Source organism: Anser brachyrhynchus, assembly GCF_964034855.1.
Source record: "Anser brachyrhynchus genome assembly, chromosome: 19".
NCBI lineage: Eukaryota > Metazoa > Chordata > Aves > Anseriformes > Anatidae > Anser > Anser brachyrhynchus.
The window spans coordinates 3,473,165-3,493,798 of NC_137712.1; the positions used below are offsets into that span (position 1 = coordinate 3,473,165).

At 62.8% G+C, this 20,634-nt stretch overlaps 1 protein-coding gene across 2 annotated transcripts in view; it reads right to left on the reverse strand.

The window, feature by feature from the left end:
* The window catches only part of NOTCH1 (notch receptor 1), a 41,075-nt gene that overhangs the window by 6,823 nt on the left and 13,618 nt on the right, over positions 1-20,634 (reverse strand). The window contains exons 3-27 of one of the 2 annotated variants that reach the window (XM_080561441.1): positions 16,743-17,005; positions 16,076-16,414; positions 13,127-13,249; positions 12,726-12,959; positions 12,438-12,593; positions 12,148-12,333; positions 11,566-11,679; positions 10,760-10,873; positions 9,564-9,797; positions 9,120-9,230; positions 8,150-8,342; positions 7,905-8,050; positions 7,576-7,689; positions 6,514-6,633; positions 6,235-6,387; positions 5,618-5,846; positions 5,269-5,470; positions 4,947-5,100; positions 4,467-4,651; positions 4,154-4,286; positions 3,582-3,701; positions 3,370-3,482; positions 2,332-2,903; positions 1,198-1,626; positions 271-419 (exon numbers count right to left, since the gene is read on the reverse strand). In XM_080561441.1, coding sequence (XP_080417567.1) covers positions 271-419; positions 1,198-1,626; positions 2,332-2,903; positions 3,370-3,482; positions 3,582-3,701; positions 4,154-4,286; positions 4,467-4,651; positions 4,947-5,100; positions 5,269-5,470; positions 5,618-5,846; positions 6,235-6,387; positions 6,514-6,633; positions 7,576-7,689; positions 7,905-8,050; positions 8,150-8,342; positions 9,120-9,230; positions 9,564-9,797; positions 10,760-10,873; positions 11,566-11,679; positions 12,148-12,333; positions 12,438-12,593; positions 12,726-12,959; positions 13,127-13,249; positions 16,076-16,414; positions 16,743-17,005 — 4,886 coding nt within the window. Of the gene's footprint in view, positions 1-270; positions 420-1,197; positions 1,627-2,331; positions 2,904-3,369; positions 3,483-3,581; positions 3,840-4,153; positions 4,287-4,466; positions 4,652-4,946; positions 5,101-5,268; positions 5,471-5,617; positions 5,847-6,234; positions 6,388-6,513; positions 6,634-7,575; positions 7,690-7,904; positions 8,051-8,149; positions 8,343-9,119; positions 9,231-9,563; positions 9,798-10,759; positions 10,874-11,565; positions 11,680-12,147; positions 12,334-12,437; positions 12,594-12,725; positions 12,960-13,126; positions 13,250-16,075; positions 16,415-16,742; positions 17,006-20,634 lie in introns of both variants that reach the window. The other variant, XM_080561440.1, reaches the window with a different exon arrangement.

Below are 20,634 nucleotides of genomic sequence, written 5' to 3' on the forward strand. Positions count from 1 at the left end.
AACTCCTTGCATGTCACTGATTGATTGGAGCTGGTTGGGCTGTGTTTTTTTTAAACTTTTATAGTGATAATGATTTTGAAATAAACCAGGAATAAGCAAAAATAAACAGTTTTTTGTATCATTTTTAAAAACAGACTTAAAAACAAGGTGCAAGGTTTCAAAACCAGGCTGTGCTCAACTGCGGCATCTGAGTCAGCCGACAGAGAACGAAACACGGATGAGACTGGGAGGTTTCAGTGCTCTCTCCCCCAGCCGACCAGCCCTGCTTACTTTTAACGGCTTCTATTTTGTAGGGTATGTTCAGGTTGCCAAGGGAGGCCAAGGCACCCAGGAACGCCGCCACGTCGGTTGCACTCTGGAAGCACTGGGAAGACGACTGGATGCACTGACGGTTATCAATTTCCAAGTAGACGATGGATCTGCGAGAAGAGTCAATGAGAAATGAGGTGCGATGATCACGCTGCAAAGGCAGGCAAGATCAGTCTCCCTCCCCTCCTTAACCCCCCATCAGTGGGAATTAGAAGGTGGGAACCCATTTCCCCGCTTCTCTGTGGCTCACACCGGTGGTCTATTGGATTTATCTCAATGAACACGACAAAGCCTGACTCCTTATCCACGGGAATGCAGGGGAGTCTCTGCTTCACAATGCTTTAAGACTACCCAGACACCAGAGTGTCTTAAATCATGCTGCTTGGGAGCCTTAAAACCTTTCACATCAGTTTCGCTGCTCGAACTCCTTTGGTTTTGGTGACTTTTGATTGAGCCCGCAGAGAGGGAGAGGGTTAGATCTATATGTTTATACCAGAGATCTCCAAACACAGTTTGCAGCGATTGAGCTTTACAACAAAGCTCTAGGAAGCATTTCCCAGGGAGAAACTGAGGCTTAGCTTAATGACTTCCTGCAGTCAGACAGACGGTCAGGCCAGCCTCGGCTTCCAGGTCCCACCCAGCCCAGCCCGGCTCCCAACAATGCACAAGGCTCCCTCAACCGTGAGAGTCGGCGCAGCATTGTATCAGCGATTCCTGAGCGATCGCTCGCTTTTCCCACATGAGAGCAAAATCCGGTTTCTATTCACACAGAAAGCAACATCTAAATACAATTATCTGGCCTACATCCTCTTCTTTATAGCGTGTTACTATTATCAACACACAAAACAAACGCTGCTCGGCGAAAAGGAACCCACTGGTCCCCCTTACCCTCTGATGTCCATCTGATCGAGCTCTCTCTTTTGCCTCCTGCCAGCCCGGGAGTAGAGGCTGGTCTTTACTTTGTTGATGACAGCACTGGACATATCCGACCAGTCCTCTGTTGACCTCTTGATGTAATGCTTTTTCAGCTCCTCCTCGTTGCCATAGTAGGGGAAGATCATATACTCTCCCTTGGAGTTCTTCTTGAAGACGACGTTGGTGTGCAGCACGCGGCTCAGCTCCCGCAGGAAATTGAAGGAGTTGTTCTTCAGGTTCTCGGGGGTGATCAGCACCACCACCACCAGGGTGCCGTCTGCAAGCTTCTCCGGCATATTGTTTGCACAGTCCAGACCATCCCATTCGCACTCAAAATTATTGCAGCCCTGGTCACAGTGACCATCTGAGAAGTGGTCCTTGCAGTACTGATCATACAGAGGGCTGGGCAGAAGAAAAAGAGAGGCAGAAGAATAAATTAGGCTAAGTATCGTGCATATTACCTGTCTGCTAAGAAAATAACTCGTGCTTCACAAAGACCTCTCTTTTGGGTCAACACTTTTTATCCTAATGAACATGAAAGCAATTTACAAAGAAGGGATCTGTTCTACGCAAGACTGCAAAGCATCCACATCTGGGGTGAAAGACAGCAGCTGTGAAATTGTAAGTCACAATTTAGATGCCAGAAAACGAGGACAAATTACAGTGACTCAGAAAAGACATGGGGACATGGAATAGTTGCTCAGACCAGCATTTGTCCAGAAATCTGGGATCAAGTTCCTGCTGTTGCCAAAGACAACGTTTGGTAAATGCCTGGATGTTCATACCGTGTTTTGTGGTTGGTCTTCCATCTGAGCTCTTACTACACTGAAACTGACTGTGACACTACTGCAAGCTGCAAAATTCACTTTTGTGGCATGATACAGGCCAGGGCAGGGAAGCCAAGCACAGAAAGCTTCAAAGCATACATAAAACTCTGTAAGACCATGGGGAAGCGTGGTCGCTTGAGATACAGCCCCATGTGCAGGAGAAGAGAACGAAGAGAGCCAACAACAGGTCTGCACTGAGGAACTTTAGCAGATACCACCAGAAGATCTGAGAGATCGGGGCTTTAAAGCAAGAGGGTCAATGAGCAAGAGTGTCACTTACTTGCACTGCCCTTCGTACTTCTGGCAGTCGAACCCATCGTACAGGCAGCCCGCGTTATTGCACTGAGAGTCGCACTTGCCGTCGTTGAAGTACTTCCAGCACTGCAGCGACTGCGAGCAGTTCTTCCAGGGGTCGTTGAAGTTGAGGGAGCAGTCGCCCCCGTCCCAGCCGCAGGCGTGGTTGTTGCACTTGCCGTCGCAGATCTTGTTGCCGGCATACCCGGCGCAAACCGCGATCTCGCACTTCTCCTCAATTTTGGGTGGGATGATGTCCTGCCCGAACCCGCCTTGGAAATCGAAGTCGAGGATGTGGCAGTTGAGGCCGTTGAAGTTGGCAGGGCAGTTGCAGTGGTAATAGGGGGGAGCGTCGCTGAGGAACTCGCAGGTGCCCCCGTTGTAGCAGGGGTTGGAGGTGCAGGGGCTGCTGGCCGGGTACTGGCACTCGGGCCCCGTGAAGGCCGGGGCGCACATGCACTTGGAGCTCTTGTGGATGGAGATGCAGGTGCCGCCGTTCAGGCAGTGCAAGTTCCCGCAGGTGCGGGAGTCGTTCTCACAGGTGGCACCCACGAAGCCCTGGGCAGGTGACAGCACAGAGGGAGTCAGAATAAAGCGACGCTGCCCTGTGTCCTAAACCACGTGCGTGTTCTGGGAAACTGAGCGCAAACGCAGGGGTGATCAGATAGACCTGGCCAGGGCACGGCGCTGGCGCTTCCCCTGAAACTAGTGACGGGCAGGGATAATCTAGGATGTGAACCCCGTTAGAGCATCCCCCTGAAAACAGAGAGCTCTTCTCCACAGCTGCCTGCTCCACCTTTATGTGGTGCAACACGGAAAATTCATCGTCCACCAACAAGATGGCAAGGAGCCTGTCCTACAGAGCTGGGTGTCACAGGGTGAGCCTCCTCCTCCTCCTCCCTGACAGGCACCATATCCCCGTGGGGGTAAGGAAGGTACAAATGCACGGATATTCCTCCTCTCTGCGACCTGCAGGGCCCGTGCAACGCCCCGTGCTGGGAGCTGGAGAGCAGCAGGTACCTACCGGGGGGCACTTGCAGATGAAGCCGCGGCCGGTGTTGCTGGCCACAGCGCACGTTCCCCCATTCCTGCAGGGCTTGCCCTTGCAGCCGTCCACCACGGTGTCGCAGCGACGCCCTGCAGAGGGAGAGAGGAGGGTGTAAGGGGCGGAGGGAGGCGTGCGAGGTGCTCGGGGTGGCCAGGCGCCGCAGGGAGCGGGAAGGACGCGGCGCTCACCTGCGTAGCCAGGCCGGCACTCGCATTTGTAGTCATTGACCCGCTGCACGCAGTTCTGGGTGCCGCGCGCGTCGCAGGGGTTGGACAGGCACTCGTTGACGTCTCCCTCGCAGCGCTCCCCTACAAAGCCAGGGGGGCAGATGCAGCTGTAGCCACCTACCCGATCCGTGCACTTGCCATTGTTAAAGCACTTGGGCCCCAGGGTGACAGGATCAAAGAAAGGGCTGCAGTCATCCACATTGATTTCACAGTGCACCCCTAGAGAAATGGGGGAACAACCCACACAGCTCATCAAACAGTATCGGGGTGCCCGGTGGTCCCTCGTGCGAACCTTCCCTGCAAAGGGGCTGAGCCTGACCAACTCAATGGCAGTCTGAGCCACCGCTCTGGCAGGAAGCACGCAGCACCGTGCAGCTCGTGTCCAAGGTTGCGTGGCCTTGATGGCTAAGCTCGCGAGCAAACACAATCCTCTATCGTTGCGTTTGCTTCTGCTAGCCTGAGCAGCTAATGAGCAGATACCGAGGATATCTGCATTCAACCCGCTAATGCCCCAGCCTGGGGAATTAATTTACCTTGGGTTCCTCTGGGGCAGGAGCATTTGTAGGTATTGATGAGATCGATGCAGGTTCCTCCATTCTGGCACGGGTGGGACAAGCACTCATTGATCTCCTCCGAGCAGTTAACTCCATGATAACCAGCCACGCACTACAAGGAGGGAAGAGGGGAGCTGTCAGAGATGTTCACCCAGTTGCCACACGGTGCCTGGGACATACGAACGGCTGCTCTGTTCCTGCCCCTGGCGCTACCACAACCCCCAGAAAGGGCCCAACACAGCCCTCGCTGCCCTCGCCCTGCCCCACGGCACCGCATGAGGACAGCACCCACCTCGCAGGAGTAGCCTCCCAGGTAATCCGTGCAGGTGGCTCCGTTCTGGCAGGGGTTTGGGGAGCACTCGTCTACCTGCTCCTCGCAGTAGCTGCCGGTGTAGCCGGCCTGGCAGCGGCAGAAGTGAGTGTTGCCGGTGTCCACGCAGAGCCCCGAGTTCCTGCAGAGGTGTGCGACGTCGATACCTGCCGGGGAGAGCACCGAGAGACGCGGGGACCTCAGCGACACCCAGACACTGCAGGGCCAAATCCTGGCCACCCTTTGCACTGTGTCCCCCACCAGGAAATACAGCCCCAGGGCGGTGGGTGCACATGACAGCAAACCCTGAGATCGCTCTGCACTGTGCAAAGGTCCCCACCAAGAGACCTGAGTGTGGTCCCCACTGAGAGACCCCGCTTGGAGCCCAGCACGGGAGGCCTTGGGGACCCCCCAGCCCTGTGAGACCACAGACGGCTGCAGGGAACGACGGCAGGGACGCACCTTGCTGCTTTGCAGCCACCTCGCAGGAGACGCTGGGGACGTCGCAGTAGAGCCCGGTCCAGCCGCTGTTGCACTCGCAGCGGTACAGGTTGTTGGTCTGCCAGCACTTCCCCCCGTTCTTGCAGGGCGAGGAGTCGCACCAACGCACCAGGTTCTGGGAGGGGACAGCAGGGGATGGAGTCAGGACCCAGGGGGGCTTCTACAGGACACAGACCCAGCCCTGCACCCAGGGCAGAGACCACAGAGACCCCCGAAATCCCCCCGGTTGGCATGCATTGACAGGACCGGGGGCAGTGCCCATGACCGCCCAAGCCTCCTCTACCTGGCAGTTGAGCCCGGTGTATCCCTGGGGACACGTGCACTTGTACGTCCCGTAGCTGTCCTGACAGGTGCCCCCGTTGAGGCACGGCTTGGAGTCGCACTCGTTGATGTTGTGCTCGCAGTAGCTGCCCGTGAAGCCGGCCGGACAGAGGCAGGTGAACGTGTTGATGCCATCCACGCAGGTCCCACCGTTGAAGCAGGAGCTGGGAACACAAACGCCGCATCCGTGTGAGCCAGTGCCGCTGGCTGACGTGCTCCGTGCCAGACCCCAGCCCCAAAGCCCCCGCAGACCCACAGGGCTCGTGTGGGGCCATAGGGCAGCACGGGGACCCTGTCGCACAGGGCAGTACCTCTCGGTGCAGTCGGGAGTGTTGTTCTCGCAGTGGATGCCACTGAAGCCGGAGGGGCAGGTGCAGGTGTAGCTGTTGACGCAGTCGGTGCAGTTGGCCCCATTCTTGCAGGGGTTGCTGGCGCACTCGTTGATGTCCTCCTCGCACTTGGGGCCGCGGAAGCCGGCCAGGCACTCGCAGAAGAATGTGCCCACGCTGTCCGAGCAGGAGCCGCCGTTGTGGCACGGATCTGGATGGGAGAGGACGTGCACGTTACGATGCAGCGGGTCCAGCCCTGGTGTTGCCCACACACACGTCCCCCAGCCACGCAAAGGGATGGGACAGAGGCCAGCCCAGCCCCAGCTGGGGACTAGGAACGCGGAGGGCACGTGGGACACGCTTGCTCACTGCCTGCACGTCACTGTCCCCCCCCCAGCCTCCTTCCTGCCACCTACCACCTGGCCCGGATTGACGCAGCTCCATCGGGACGGGATGGAGACGTTCCCAAAGGAACGGGGCCGACCCAGACCCACACGGAGGGCTCCCTGTGCACGGGGAGGCTGACCCCAACCCCAGGAGCACAGGGAAGCCGGGGGCTCGGCGCTGGGCTAAAAGCACGGGGGGCATATTGCTCTTACTGGGCTGGCAGTCGTCGATGTCGGTGTCGCAGTTGCGGCCGGCGAAGCCCGCCCTGCAGAGGCAGCGGTAGCTGCCGTTGGTGTTCTGGCACGTGGCCCCGTTGCGGCAGGGGCTCTTCACGCACTCGTTGATGTCGATCTCGCACGTCTGACCTGCGGACACAGCGGGTCGGGCACCGTGAGCTGGAGGCGCTGGCGGACGTCCCTGGGGACGGACGCCTTGCCCCGAGCGCCCGCCGCAGCCCGCAGCAGGGCAGCGCCCCCCGCAGCAGCGCCCACCTTGCCAGCCGGGCGGGCAAACGCAGGAGAAGCTCTCGTAGTCCTCCGACTCCCGGCACTCGCCGCCGTTCTTGCAGGGGCCGCCGGCGCAGGGGGCCAGCACGTCCTCGCAGGTGGCTCCTGTGCAGGCACAAGTGGCCGCTGATGCCCTCCCCCAAATAACGGGTAGCCCAAGTCCCCACGGTCCCCATTCACACCCCTGGGGCTGCTGCCAGCCCTGGGCCCCCCCATCCCACCCTTGGGCAGCCTCCCCTGGGCTGCTTCCTCCATCCCTGAGCCCTTTGTGACCCCCGGTCCCCCAGGAACCCTTTAAACACTTAAAATCTGGGCTTCGTTAAAGGGCCGCTCGTTTCCTTTGGAAGGGGAAGCACTGCTTGGGGTGGCTTTCCCCCTTATGCTCCCCCCCCCCTCTCAGCTGCTTTTCCTGTTTACGTCCAGCCAAGGGACACGTTCCCTCCGAACCCTTATCTTCCCTGTCAGCCAGTATCTCCCAAACTGGCCTTTGCTATTTTCCAGAGCCTTCCACTCCCCGCCTGCCCCGTCCCGTCCCCCCCCCCCCCCAGGGGTTTCTATGGCCACTGCCGAAGGCAGGAAACAGCTCAGAGCTTCCTGCAATTGTGCTCCGGCGGCCGCTCTGCGCGAGCGGAAGCGGGAGGACGGCAAACAGGAATCGGCTCAGCAGAACCCCCCGGCCCCCGGCCTCGGCTCGCTTTTTCCAGCGGGGGCACCAGGGCGGGCGAGCAAACGGGGCCCCCCCTGGCAGCGAGGAGGGTTCCCGGTGCTGATGCCCAGGGCGCGGGCTGTGGCCGAGGCCCTGCCACCACCTCGGTGCCCCAGAGGAGGAGGAGGAGGAGGAGGAGGAAGGAGGAAGCTCTGCCCGGCTGCTTCCCAAAGCTCCTCGGTGTTTCCTCCAGCTGTGCTGTGGCACGGGGAGGTGGAGCCGTGGGCAGCCCCACGGGGCAGTGTTAGGGAAGCCCCCGCGTGCGGTGCACGCACACCGGGACGGCTTTGCCACTGGCAGCCCCACGGGAGGGCTGGGGGCGTGGGGTGCTGCCCCCTCACCTGTGTAGGGCAGGAGGCAGTTGCAGGTGTAGCCGGCCACGTCATCGATGCAGGTGCCCTGATTCAGGCAGGGGTTGGAAGCACACTCGTTGATATTGGTCTGGCAGTTGGGTCCTAGGAAAGGAAACAGAAATGCAGGTGCAAAACTGGCCGTGACGGAGGCGTGCTCATGGGAGGGGAGCCTCCTGCTGTAAGTTCAAGCCCTGGGAGCCCAGACACAGCTGAAGGTCCCTGGGCTGATGGCACTGCCACGTCTTCCACTCAGACCAGGCATCTCCCCACAGTGACATCTCCCAGGGCTCCCACCCACGCCCCGGCCACGTCCTTACCGCTGAACCCTTCCCTGCAGGTGCAGATGTAGCCGCTGGTCATGTCCTTGCAGGTGCCACCGTTCATGCAGGGGTTGGATTCACACTCATTATTGTTGATGTCGCAGTTTGTCCCGCTCCAGCCTGGGTCGCAATCGCACCGGTACCTTTGGGGAAGAATTAAGAGCGTAAAGGAGAGGATCTGGTGTGACCCAACGTTGCTGGGTCGCCCTTTGGTCCCAGCAGCCCCCGTGCCCCCAGCCTACCCGTTCAGCCCATCGTGGCATCTCCCGTGGATGCAGGGGTTGCTGTTGCACTCGTTCACTTCGGACAGGCACTTGGGGTCGTGGAAACCCTCGGGGCAGAGGCAAGTGAAGCCGTTGATGCCGTCCTTGCAGGTGCCCCCGTTGTGGCAGGGGTTGCTGGCGCACTCGTCGATGTTGATGTTGCACATGCGCCCTGGGAAGGGGCAGCGAAGCGTTACCTCGTGCGAGGAGCCTCCTCGGGGCACAGAGCACGTGGCTCCCCTCCAGCCGTGCTGAGGGTGCCATCAGAGCTCGGATCTCCAGGCGCACGTGTGCCAGCCACGTACAAGCAGGCCTGCCCTTGGGGTACGGTGACTTCACACCGCTGCATCGCCCTCCTGGCTTAATGAAATGCAGCTGGGAGGGGGCCGTGCCACGGGCCCTTTTGGTCCAGGAGGGAATGGCAAAGGGAGCCAGTTTCAGCCCGTAACCCTACCTGCCGTGGCTGACAAAGGAAGGCTTTATTGAAAGCTCCTGGCGAGCAGGAGCACAAAGAGCCGTGCGGCCCTCGCTGCCGCGAGCGGGGAGCCAGCGGGGTCTGCTGCTATCAAAGCCGCTGGCTTTTTCCAGCGGTGATCAAACAAACCAGTTAGACAAGGCAGCAACCCGATACCCATGGGAGTGGATGCACCGGGAGTCGAATTCGCGGCACTGGAACCCCTTTGATTTTGGCCTGAGCTGGAATCGCCCCATTTGGACACGCAGGGGGTCCGGGCTGGGGTGGGAGTGCGCGGGGCTCCTGGCAGCACCGCCGGCTGCAGGAGGCTGGGGCAGGGCCTCCCTGGGACCTCGGTCACCCCGGCTGCTCCCTGCCACAGAAGTCCCCCACTGGAGGACAGCAGCGCCATCCCTCCTCGCCCCATCCCCGTGTCACCCAGAGCGTCCCGATTTGGGCCAGGCTGCAAGCGGCCACCGCCGTGCCTTCTCTCACCTGTGTAGCCCGGCTCGCAGGTGCACTCGTAGCCGTTGATCTTGTCGATGCACTTGCCATAGTCGCAGGGGTTGCTGGCGCAGTCGTCCAGGTTGATCTCGCAGTTGGGCCCTTGAGGAGGAAAGCAGGGGCGTTAGGCGCTTGTGGGGCCCCGGCCCTGCTGACGAGGCAAAACAAAACCCGCGGGCAGGTCCCGCCGCGCTGCTCCCCGCTCCACAACAAAGAGCCTCCCCCGCAGGCAGCTTCCAGGCTCCCGGCTGGGGCGAGGGCGCTAAACCGGGAAAACTTGTCCTGGCCGAGGACACCCCTGCCCCAGGCCGTCCCCAAAATCAGGGTGGCTGCTGGCGGTGGCCCAGGGCCTCCCCAAGCATCACGGCGAACCTGTCCAGGGGTGGGACCAGGCACCTCGCTGGCACGGCTGCCCCGGCCGCTCCCCTTGCTCACCTGTGGTCCCCTTGAGGCACAGGCAGTTGTAGGCGTTGTTCCTGTCCTGGCAGGTCCCCCCGTTTTTGCAGGGCTGGCTCTGGCACTCGTTGATGTTGATGTCGCAGCGGTGGCCCGTGTAGCCAGGCTGGCAGAGGCAGGTGAAGGCGGCAATGCTGTCCTTGCAGGTCCCGTAGTGGCACGGGTCAGGGTCGCACTCGTCGATGTCGATCTCGCAGTGAGCGCCCGAGAAACCTGGGGGCAGACAGGGGGACGTGGGGTGAGGATGGAGAGGTTGTGGGGTGAGGACGGAGAGGTTGTGGGGCGAGGATGGAGGATGCAGGAGGAGGATGGAGAGGATGCAGGGTGAGCATGGAGGGATGGAGGATGCGGGATCAGGACGGGGGATGCTCCTGCCCACCCGAGGCGGGTGCTGGGCAGCACCCACCCGCTCCACCAGTGCAGCAGGAACCCCCTGGGGATGGGGTGCAAGGGGTTGGATCCCCCCTGGCTGTGGGGCCTTTCAGAGCCCGGCTCGCGGGCTTTGTCCCGGGGCGCACAATGACCTGCATTAAGCCGGCTCGGCTCAGGAGCGGGGCCCCGCGCTCGCCCGCGTCTCGTCCCGGAGCGTGCGGGGGGGCCGGCCGCATGCACCCCCGAATAATCACCCCCCCGGCAGATCCTATTCTCCTGGCCGGCTCCCTCCCCGACGGGCTGGGGGTGGAGAGCCGAGGACAAAGTACAGCTTTGACTAGACCCCGCCAAGCCCACATAGCAGCTTTTCATCGGGGCTTGGCATTAGCAAGACACTAATTAGAGGCCATTCAGCTGGAAGATTTCTGGCGGGAGCTGCTCCACAAAAGAGCCACTGTTTGCCACCAGGGCTCGAGTCATCGTTCTGTGCAATCGCTCCTTGGGTTTCGGTCCGCGAGCCCCCGGAGCCCTGCACCTTGCGTCCCCATAGAGGCAGCTTTATTCCTTCCTTCCTTCCTTCCCCCTCGCCGCCGCCTGCCGCAGCGGCGGGGAGCGCAGCGGGACGGGTGCTGCGGGGCCACACCTCATTAGCGCCGCGCTCGTTACACCCGGTACGGGGCTGGCTGGAAGCAGGGATTTGGGCACTTTCCTCGTTAATAACTCAATATTGCGGTTTTACGGCACTTTATGGGGCAGAAGGGGGGTTGTTCCTCGGAGGGGGGGGGGACGTGGGGACCCCTCACCTTCGGTGCACTCGCAGCTGTAGGTGTTGGGACCGTCCACGCACTTGGCCCCGTTCTTGCAGGGGGTGCTGGCGCACTCGTCGATGTCGAACTGGCACAGGTGCCCGTTGAAGCCTGAAACGGGAGGCAGAAGTTGTGTCCCTGCGGCGTGGATGGCCAGACCTGCCGGGGGGCCGCCCGCTGCCCCCTCCCTGTGCCGGGCAAGTCCCGTGCGGGCCCCCCACATCCCAGCCGGGGCGCCGGGTTTCCATGGGGACGGCTGCGCGGGGCCCTGAATGCGGGGCTGCGACCCGCCATTGAGAGCATCTTATTTACATCTCTAGAGGAGCAAAGTCTCTGAACTTCAAAACCTCCTTTCACAGATTAACCGTCTCCCCATTCTCTGCTCCACCCCGTGACTTTGACACCGCATTCAAAGCGGCTGGCAAGGCCCCCCCTCCCCGCCCCGGCCCCCGGCCCTCCTTCCCAAAGAGGGGCCTTTTCAAGTGCAAAGCCGAGGGGTTTAATCCTCCTTCCCCTCTCCCATGGCTTGGTGGAGCATCGCCTGCATGGCGCTCAGCCCCTCGCCAGAATGGGATAAACCTCCCCGAAAGCTCCCGCCGGCTCTGCACCACGCTTCCCGCGCGCGGGGAGACGCGGCTCGCGGAGAGGTTTCACCGCCAGCATCCCGCGTCGCTGCAGAGCCGGGGCGGCTCCGCGGGGAACGCAGCCCCTTTTTCCCGAGCTGCTGAGGACCCCGAGCAGCCGGCACCGGGAGGTGCAGGACACATGACGGCTCGGTTCCCGCCGCGCTGGATGCCACGTACCGGTGGGGCACTCGCAGTGGAACTCGTTGATCTTATCCAGGCAGTTGCCGTTGTGCAGGCAGGGGCTGCTGGCGCACTCGTCCGTGTTGATCTCGCAGTAAACGCCCTCGTACCCTGCGGACAGACCCACCCACCGCCCCGTCAGCTCGGCGGCACGGGGCGCAGCAGGACGGGTGCCCCCTCCACGTGCAGGTTACACCAGGAGGCACTGGGATTTTGTACAGACAGCCCAGGAGCCGTGCTCCAGCTGGTGGGAGCCCATCCGGCCTTATGCACACGTTTCTGGGTGGCTGTCCACTGGGGATTTCCCTACCTAAGCCAGCAGGGTTGGCAAGGGGAAGGGTGTGGAGGGCTGGTGATGCCCTGCTCCCCGCTCCCCTGCCCCCACTGCCATGGGATGCTGCGCCGAGCAAAGCGCGCTTCTTTTCAGTGCTCCCCGCGGGCACACCGGCCTCTCACAGCTCTGAGTGCAAATTGACGGTGAGCTGATGCTCACAGGCACCTGGAGCCTTCCCCTGCCTGCACGCGGCACCAGGGCAGGGGGTACACACGAGGGGGCCATGGGGCCGCCCGCCCACCTACCGGGCATGCAGATGCACTGGAACTCCCCGATCTGATCCAGGCAGGTGGCGTCGTTCTGGCAGGGGTTGGAGAGGCACTCGTTGACATCTATCTCGCAGCGAGGGCCTGAGTAGCCCTGCAGACACTGGCACTGGAAGGACCCCTGGGTGTTGATGCATTTCCCTGCGTGCTCGCATGGGTTGGCTCCTGCAAAACACAAGAGTTGCTTACGGGACGTGCTCCCAGCTGCAGTGAGCTCCCTCCTCTGCTGCACGAGCCGCCCAGCCCCGGGGCTGGCACAAGGCACTCACCCAGCGAGCACTCGTCCACGTCCTGGTTGCAGGCTGGCCCCATGTACCCCGAAGGACACGTGCAGATGGCTTTGCCGTTGACGGGGTTGGTGTCGCAGTTGGAGCCCTCGTTGCAGGGGTTGCTGATGCAGGCGTCATCGAGGTGGCACAGCAAACCTGGGGAGCGAACGGCACGCGCACGTCAAGGTGCTGGGCACGCAAGTCTCCGTGCACCGAGACCTCTGCCATCATCGGCCAGGGGACGCTCGGGGAGCTGCCACCCCGCACCCTGAGCACTGGGGACCTCACCTGTGCGGCCATGGGGACACTCGCAGTAGAAGGAGGCCACCCGGTCGTGGCAGGTGGCCCCCTGGAAGCAGGCGGCCATGGCGCAGTCGTCGATGTTCTCGCTGCAGTCCTCGCCCGTCCAGCCGTTGACGCAGACGCAGTTGTAGCCGCCGTGGTTGTTGTGGCAGGTGCCCCCGTTCTGGCAGGCGTTGGGCATCAGCTGGCACTCGTCCACGTCCTCGGTGCAGTACTGGCCTGCAAGAGACAGGGACACGGGTGTGAGGCTGGCATGGACCCACTCCCACCGGCTTGGTGAGCCACGCTCCTTGCAGAGATGCGTGCTGCCGTGCTCAGCGGAGCAGGACGGCTCTCCCCAGCCACCTCCCCAGCCCCCAGGACAGCCCTGCCACCCTCGGTGCTACCTGTCCACTCAGGGGGGCACTGGCAGTTGTAGGTGTTGACGCCGTCCACGCAGGTGCCCCCATTCCTGCAGTTGTTCCCTGGACAGTCGTCGATGTTCTCCTCGCAGTTCTGGCCCGCGAATCCTGCACGGAAGAGACAGCCGAGGTGACACCAACCTCCAGCCGTGCCCCTGCCCTCGTCCAGTGCCACTGTCCCAAGGGGGACAGCCCCGAAGCCCCCGCAGGGCTCCCTGCACCAAGGCTGGGGCTCGGGAGCTGCCCTCCCGCCGCCCTCCCCGCTGCAGCCGGTTGCTCATTAGCACGCAGACAGCCCGCCAGGCGCTCTCCACCCTGCCGCCTTTGAAGCCAGCCGCCCGGTTTCATCTCCAGCCCCGTCCCGCCTCCTCCGGGGCTGCTTTCCGACACGCACATTACCCTGGAAGGGAGCAATCGCCCGGGCCTGGCAAGGGGCTGCATCCCCTGCGCGGGGCAGACGGGCGTCCCCGGCGCGGGGCGCGCCTGCCAAGGCCCCCGGCTCCGAGGATGCTCTCCCCGAGCAGCGGAGGCTCCGCTGGGGACGCCAGCCCCGCCGCCTCCACGGCGAGCTGGGATGAACCGGGGCTGCTCCCACCACCGCTCGCGGCAGCCAGCACTGAATCACCATGTTTTAATTTCACATTTAAAGAGCCTAATAAGCAGTGCTTCCCCCAGAGGGGAATTCTTCGCTCCCCAGTCTCTGGCAGCATGAATCACGGCCCCGCGCGCTGCGCTGGTCCCAGCTCTCCTTGCTGCAGCCCGGCTGCTCAGGTTTGTTTTATCGCCTCCATCTGACGGCGCGGCACGCACTGAAGCCGCGCGGCCCCTGACCTCTCCCCACGTGCAGCAGAAACGAAACGGCCGGGTCCTTATCAGGAGATCTGTCGAGCCACCCTGTCCCCCCTTGGACTGTCGCTCGTCCTTGCTCCAGGGTTAGAACAAACGCAGGCCCTTGCTCTGGGGACCCGCTACATCAGCCCCGCTACACGAGCAGCAGTAGCAGTGATATACGGTCGCCGATAGGAGCCCAAAGCAGACAGCACTGCTCTGCGCCCTGTTTTCAAGCAGCTGGTCTGAGACCGAGCAGCAACAACCGGCAACGTCCTAGCTACCAGGATTAACTCATTTCGAACCACCTGAATGAGTAATTAGTACTGCAATTACTTTAAACTCCGGGTTACATTCTGCAGCGATGGCATGATAAACCAGACGAGATTAGTTTAACTTGAAGAAACCCGGTACAGCCAGGCCTCTCTGGAAATGAAAAGGGGACATTGTTTCGGATCGGGCGCGCTGCATACCAGCGTATCAATCACCCTCTTATCATGAGAAGCGGCCCCCGGTTCCTCGTGCCTCTGCCAAAAGCCGAGGCAGCTCTCGCAGCGAGCCACGAGGTGCCGAGGGACCTCAAAGTCTCCCCCCGTTGGAGCCACCCTGCCTTCCCGAGGGGCCGTGCCACCCCGCGGGAGGCGAACCGGCTCGTGCAGCATGCAAATCTCCCTGCAGCCGCCCGCGAAGCCGCGGCTGGGTGTGAACGCGCCGGTCCCCGTTCCCCCCCCAACCTCCCAGCAGGGATGCTCCCCGGGGCGATTCCTCACCCCGCCGTGCCCGACGCCCAGGCTGCTGGGGGTAAAAGTGCCTCGTCAGCGGTACGGCGGGGCAGGCCAGCGCCGCTCCTGCTGCCACCCGGCACCTGCCCGGCCCTGCGGCAGCGCCGCGCCGCCCTGCCCGCGCTGGGAGCTGCTCCCGTGGGAGCTGCCGGCTCGTGGCTCGTCCTGGAAGGAAAGGCTTCCTTCCCCGGGTCAGCCCCGGCACCTCGCTGCCTGCGAGGACGGGAGCGTTGCTCCAGCCTGGGCAAGCAGGCGTGGAGGGGAAGCAGAAGATCCTGCAGGGCCCTGGGTATCTTCGATGGCTATCAGTACAGCCAGAAGCTTGGGATGGGCATTGAGCCTCTGGTTTCTGAGTCTGTCGAAGACCAAGATGAGGTTCCCCCATGCTACCTTGCCATCTTGCATCTCTCCCCGGCGCCAGCCCACCCTGCTGGCAGGAGGCAGGTACCGGGATGATGGTACCGGGATGCAGGTACATCTCTGCCAGCTGGGACACCCCGTCCCCACCTCGTGCAGAGGGATGCTCCACGCAGATGGGGCAGGAGGGCGGATGGGGCTCCCGCGGGAACGCTGCGCACCACCCGGGGTGCAGAGCAGAAGAGCCGCTCACCCCTCACCCTGCCCCAGCCCCAGCCGGGCTTATATGGGTGACAAGAGGAGATAAAACAACCCCACGAGAAACTTCCCAGGCAGCTCGCCACTGCTCACGGCATCTCTCCCCGGGAGAGGACACAGCTGGTGGGGCTGGCTCGGGTGACAAATGGCGCTGTCCTCCCGGCAAGCAAAGCCTGGGCTGAGCTCAGCCTGCACGGCGCTGCCCTGCGTGCGGCGAGCGGCTGGGCTGCTCCCGTGCTCGCCGGAGGGAGCAGCAGCGAGCACGGGCAGGGTCTCCCTTCCCCAAGCCTGCCTGCACTCAGAAACTTTCCAAAATAGCTATTCCGGGACAATTATTCCATTCTGGAAGTGGATTAAGCTAAAACGGAAAAAGGCACTCTTATTCTGGAATATGAGCATCCGCAGAGGGGCCTCTGCTGAAGCAGTTGTTTTGGAAGAGCTATTTTAGTGAATCACCAAGTATAAAAAGCCCCCAGATGACCTCTCTGCTAAAGGCACGGCTGCCCAGCATCTCCCCAAACACACCCGGGACGGCCCTGCTCCGGCCACTCGGTTTTGTCGCTCCCTAGAGCTGTGACGCGAGCAAAGGCCGGGCACTACGTGCTTGAGGAAGCAAACTGGGGGAAAAAAAAGTGACAAAAGGGCCCCCAGTAGCCTGGTTCCCGGTTCCCCAGCACCTCTTTGCAGGGAGCACCCGGCGGGCACCTACCTGGCAGACACGTGCAGTCGTAGGTGGTGTCCCCGGTCTGGCGGCACGTCCCCCCGTTCTGGCAGGGCGAGGGGTTGCAGGGCACGTAGAGGTGCTCGCAGTTCTGGCCGGTGTAGGCCGGCTTGCAGGAGCACTGGTAGGTGCCCACCTCGTTGGTGCAGCTCCCGCCGTTCTTGCAGACGGGCGGCGAGATGTTGCACTCGTTCACGTCCTGCTTGCAGTTGGCCCCGTGGAAGCCGGCCGTGCAGCGGCAGATGTAGTGGGCTTCGAAGGGGACGCACTGGCCCCCGTTGGCACAGGGGTTGGAGGCGCAGGGGTCGGCCTGCTGGCAGGTTTTACCTGGGGAGGGAGGAGGAGGGCGAGGATGCAAACCGCAGCTCTTAGCGCTGGGAGTCCTGGCGCACAACCACGCTGTGCTCACAGGGGGTTGCGGTTAATCCCCCCGACCTCCACCCTTTTAAAACCCCCATCGGTGCAGGATTTCTGCAGCTAAATGGGCACCTCCACGCTCGGCGCTGCCAACCCTCTCCGCTCCCCCCAGCAGCACCACGGGAGGAAGCAGCAACCGGCGCCTGGGGGTGGGGGGGGGAGAGCTTTCCAGGAGCAAACCCCCCAGCGAGGGCCGCCCGTCCCCCGGTCCCTGCGGCGGCAGCGCCACCGGCCTCACCTGACCATCCCGGCGGGCAGCGGCACTTGTACTCGCTGAGCGTCACCAGCTCACAGGTGCCCCCGTTGCGGCAGGGGTTGTTGAGGCAGGCGTTCTCGCGGGGCGTCAGGCAGAGCTCGTCGGTGAAGCCCAGGCGGCAGGCGCAGGTGTAGTCCGCGGTGCTGCCGCGCACCACCGGGGTGCAGGTGCCGGCGTTTTTGCAGGGGGAGCTCAGGCAGGGGTTGGGCAGCTGGCACCGCTCGCCCACGTGGGCGCTGCTGCACCTGGGGACGGGGGGAAAAAAGAAGAGAGAGATGTCATTAGCGTGACCCAAACCCCGGGGGGGGGGATCGGGGTACCCCGGTCGGGTACCGGCACCGGTTCCGGGAGCACGTGCGTGGAGCCGCGCGGGCACGCTGCCCGTGCCCGGCCCCGCAGCACGGCTGCTTTGGCAGTTTGAAGGCTCTACCCTGACGGCTCCGGGCCGAGCTGCACCTTGAGAGAAGAGGAAGATGAAAGAGGCGCCTGGAACAAAGGCTTCCCCCATCAAGGGGCCTGCACAGACTTGCAAAACCACAGTCTCCAGGGCCGACATCCTGCTTTTCGGCGCTAAGTACTTTTTTCGCTCCCCCCACCCCTCGCTGAAGAGGAAACCAGGGCCCAAGGGGGGGACGCGGCCGTGGCTCACCCCACGCCTGCGGCAGGAGCACGGCAGAGCCGGGAGCACCGAACCCATCCCTGTCCCCCCCCATGCAGACACCCCCGGACCCGGCGCAGGGGGGGAAGCCCTGCAGCAGCCCCGGGGCTGAGCCGTGCAGGATGCCCGCGCTGCATCGCCTGCTGTCCCTGCAGCGGGGTCCCTGCAGCTTTTGCCCTCCCTGCATCCCGAGAAATCGGCCAAACGCGAACAACCGCGGGCTTGCCGTTGGCTGGTAACAGGTGGGGCAGGTCCCAGCTCGGCACAGCTGAGGTCTTCCCCCCAAGATAAACCCTCGCCAAGCTCCCGGCGGCCCCGTGTCCCCGCATGGGGGCCCTGAGAAAAGGCCCCGAGCGATGGCCACCGGCTCAGCCATCTGTCACCAGCAGCCACGAGGCAGGGACGGGGACGCGGCGCACGAGGGCAAACCCTGCGGCGGTGGCTCCACGCCGCCTGGAGAGGCTGGGCAGGACGCGGGGCTGCGGGGGGGGGGGGACCTGGCTCTGGGAAGGGGAGGACGGAGCCGAGCTGCGCGTGGAGAGACCGAGGGCACCCGAATATCGAACGGAGAGCCTGGGGACGAGCACCTCCCTGGCACAAACCCTCTTGTGTTTGCAACACGAGCTGCCGCTCGTTTCATTTCTCCCCTGCGCGGCTCTGCTGGTGGCACACCGCGCCCCGAGGGGCAGTTTCGGTGCTGAGCGCTGGTGCGGGGAGGGCACGGCAGGAGCCGGGCGATGCTGCAGCCCTGTCCCGCAGCAGGGTGGCAATGCCACCACGCCACGCTCAGCCCCACGCCTGGCTGCCATCAGAGGCCTTGAGAGCAGAAATAAATGCAGGCTAATAAACAGTAAGGCAGCTGATGCCCGGGGAAGGCGCTGCTCTGGCAGGACGGGGCTGGGGCACCTGCTGCGTGCTTGCACCCGTAGCCACAGAGCTGGCGGCACCTCGTGTCCCCAAGGCGCAACGCACCCAGGGGCGCACCGGGGACAGACGGCCCCGGGGACCATCCTGGACAAAGCCACAGCCCCGTGCCCACGCCACAGAGCGCCCGTCTGCAACGCCGCAGCCTGAGGACCCCAAAGCCAGGACGCGGGGACCCTACAGGCAGCAAAACCCTCGCCCGCCAGCCGGCCCCAGCCCCGGAGCCGTGCCGCAGGCAGGACCCCGTCCCTGCCCCGCTCCCCCTCTCCTCTCCTACTTTTTTTCTTTTTTCTTTCTTTTTTTTTTTTTTTTTAACCCAATTCTGATTTCATTGTTGGGGATTGTGTGAGAATTTGTCAGGATTCGGAGACATTTTGAGTTAATGAGACGGCATTATCCCGGCCAAATGAAAAAGAAAACGCGTCCAATAATAAATCAGGGCATCTGCTCGGCACACAAAGGGCGGCGGGGAGCAGGTGTGCATCTTAATGAGGGAGAGCAGCTGCCGGCGCCCGCGGACGGACGGACGGACGGATGGACGGACGGACGATGCCCGGCTCGCCGGCGGCTCCGAACCCGGGGCGCCGCGGCCGTGGGGCGACGCCGGCGCTTCTGGGTGGCTGCGCCGCGGCCCCGCGCGGGGGGGACGCGAGGGCCGGGGGCTGCGGCCGCCTGAGAGGGGCCATTGTGCGGGGCCAGGCGAAGGCACGCCGCCGGCAAAGCGCTCGAGTGTGCAGTCATCTGTTAAACCCACCCCCCCCCGCGGGCCCCCGCCTGCCCGCACCACACACGCTTTTTTTCTTAAAACAATCCCCCGGGCGCTCTCGCGGCCGGCTGGCGGACGGGGCAGCAGCGTCACGAGGTTCTCCGACGGGAGAGGGGGTAAAAAAATATAAAAAATAAAAAAATAAAAAAATAAAAGAGGGAAAATAAGAGTGATGCCGGGCAAAGAGCCCGGGGACCGCGCGGGCGACGCTGCGCCCACGGGACCGGGCGCCGCGGGGCTGCCCTGAGGCTGGGTGCGCGGCGCGGCGCGGGGCGGAGGGGGGAGCCCTCCCCTCCCACCCCATTAGGTTTTGGAGCGTTTCCAATTCCGAACGCCGGCAAGAGGCGTCGGGAGCTCGCGGCCGGGAAGCCGGAGTAGGGCAGACCCCAGGCCGAGCTGCAGGACGGTTATTAGCAGGAAGGTTAATGAGCGATCGCAGGAACTCACCTGGGGAGGCGGCCGCCCCCTGCCTGGAGGCAGAAGGGAGCTCTGGGGCCTTTTGCAGCGCTGCCTCGCTGCATACACACGCTTGTATGACTTTTTTAGGGCCCCACTGGGCTCCCTCCCGACACCAGCACCAGCTCCCCCCAAGCCAGAGGCGTCAAAACTTCCCCCGCAGCGCCGCCGGCACGCACGTGCTGCTGCCCCCCGGCCGGCCCAGCCGGGCACAAGACGCCAGGACGGGCAGACTGGGGGATGCTGAGCATCAGATTTCCCTTCCACGCAAGGGAAGTATTTCCAGACGCTGGGAAGCACTGGTACAGCGGAACATAAGCGATACAACACAGGCACCATCGAAAGCCACCTCTGTCCCTGCCACACCGACGTCGTGCTGCTCCTGCCCCCGGCTGTGACAGCAGGTCTGGGACGAGGTCTGGCACCAGGCAGGGCAGAGCACTGCTGGGGACGGATTTCGGTGCCCCCAGCCCTTCCACCAGCGGTGGTTTCTCCCCGCTCACAAGCGGAGGCTCCTGAGCTGCATTTAAAAGCCCGGCGCCCACAGCACATTAAAGAGTCCTGGCTGCAGCGAGAAGCCTGGATCCAGGCGGTGCATGCAAAGCAAGAGATCAAAACCCAGGAGATGAAGGCAGCGAGCAGCCAGTGGCCGGTTTTCAGCTCTCCCAGGTCTGGGAAGCCCGGAGTCAGCAGCGCCGGGTCCAGCTCCCAGCCTCGCTCGGGCACGCAGCCTGGTTGCAAACCTCGTCACACCTCCACCTACTTCAGGGGCTAAAAACCTCTCCCGAAGTCCAGCCCAGGGAGCAAAGCTTCGCTTTCTGCAAAAAAAAAAAAAAACGCCTGGCTGGTGGTGCTGCTGGTGCACGCTCGGGCGCTGGGTGCCGACGTCGCCGCGGGCTGAGCGCTCAGCCCAGGGAAGATCACCCCGTGGTTTTTCCTTTGGCATTTCCCAAGCAAGGGCTACCCAGTCCAAACCCGAAGCAGCTTCTGGAAATTAGCATAAGAGACATTAAAGCTAGGCTTTAATTAGAGATTTCAGTGTTGGCAGAGGACGGGGCGGGTGCTTCAGC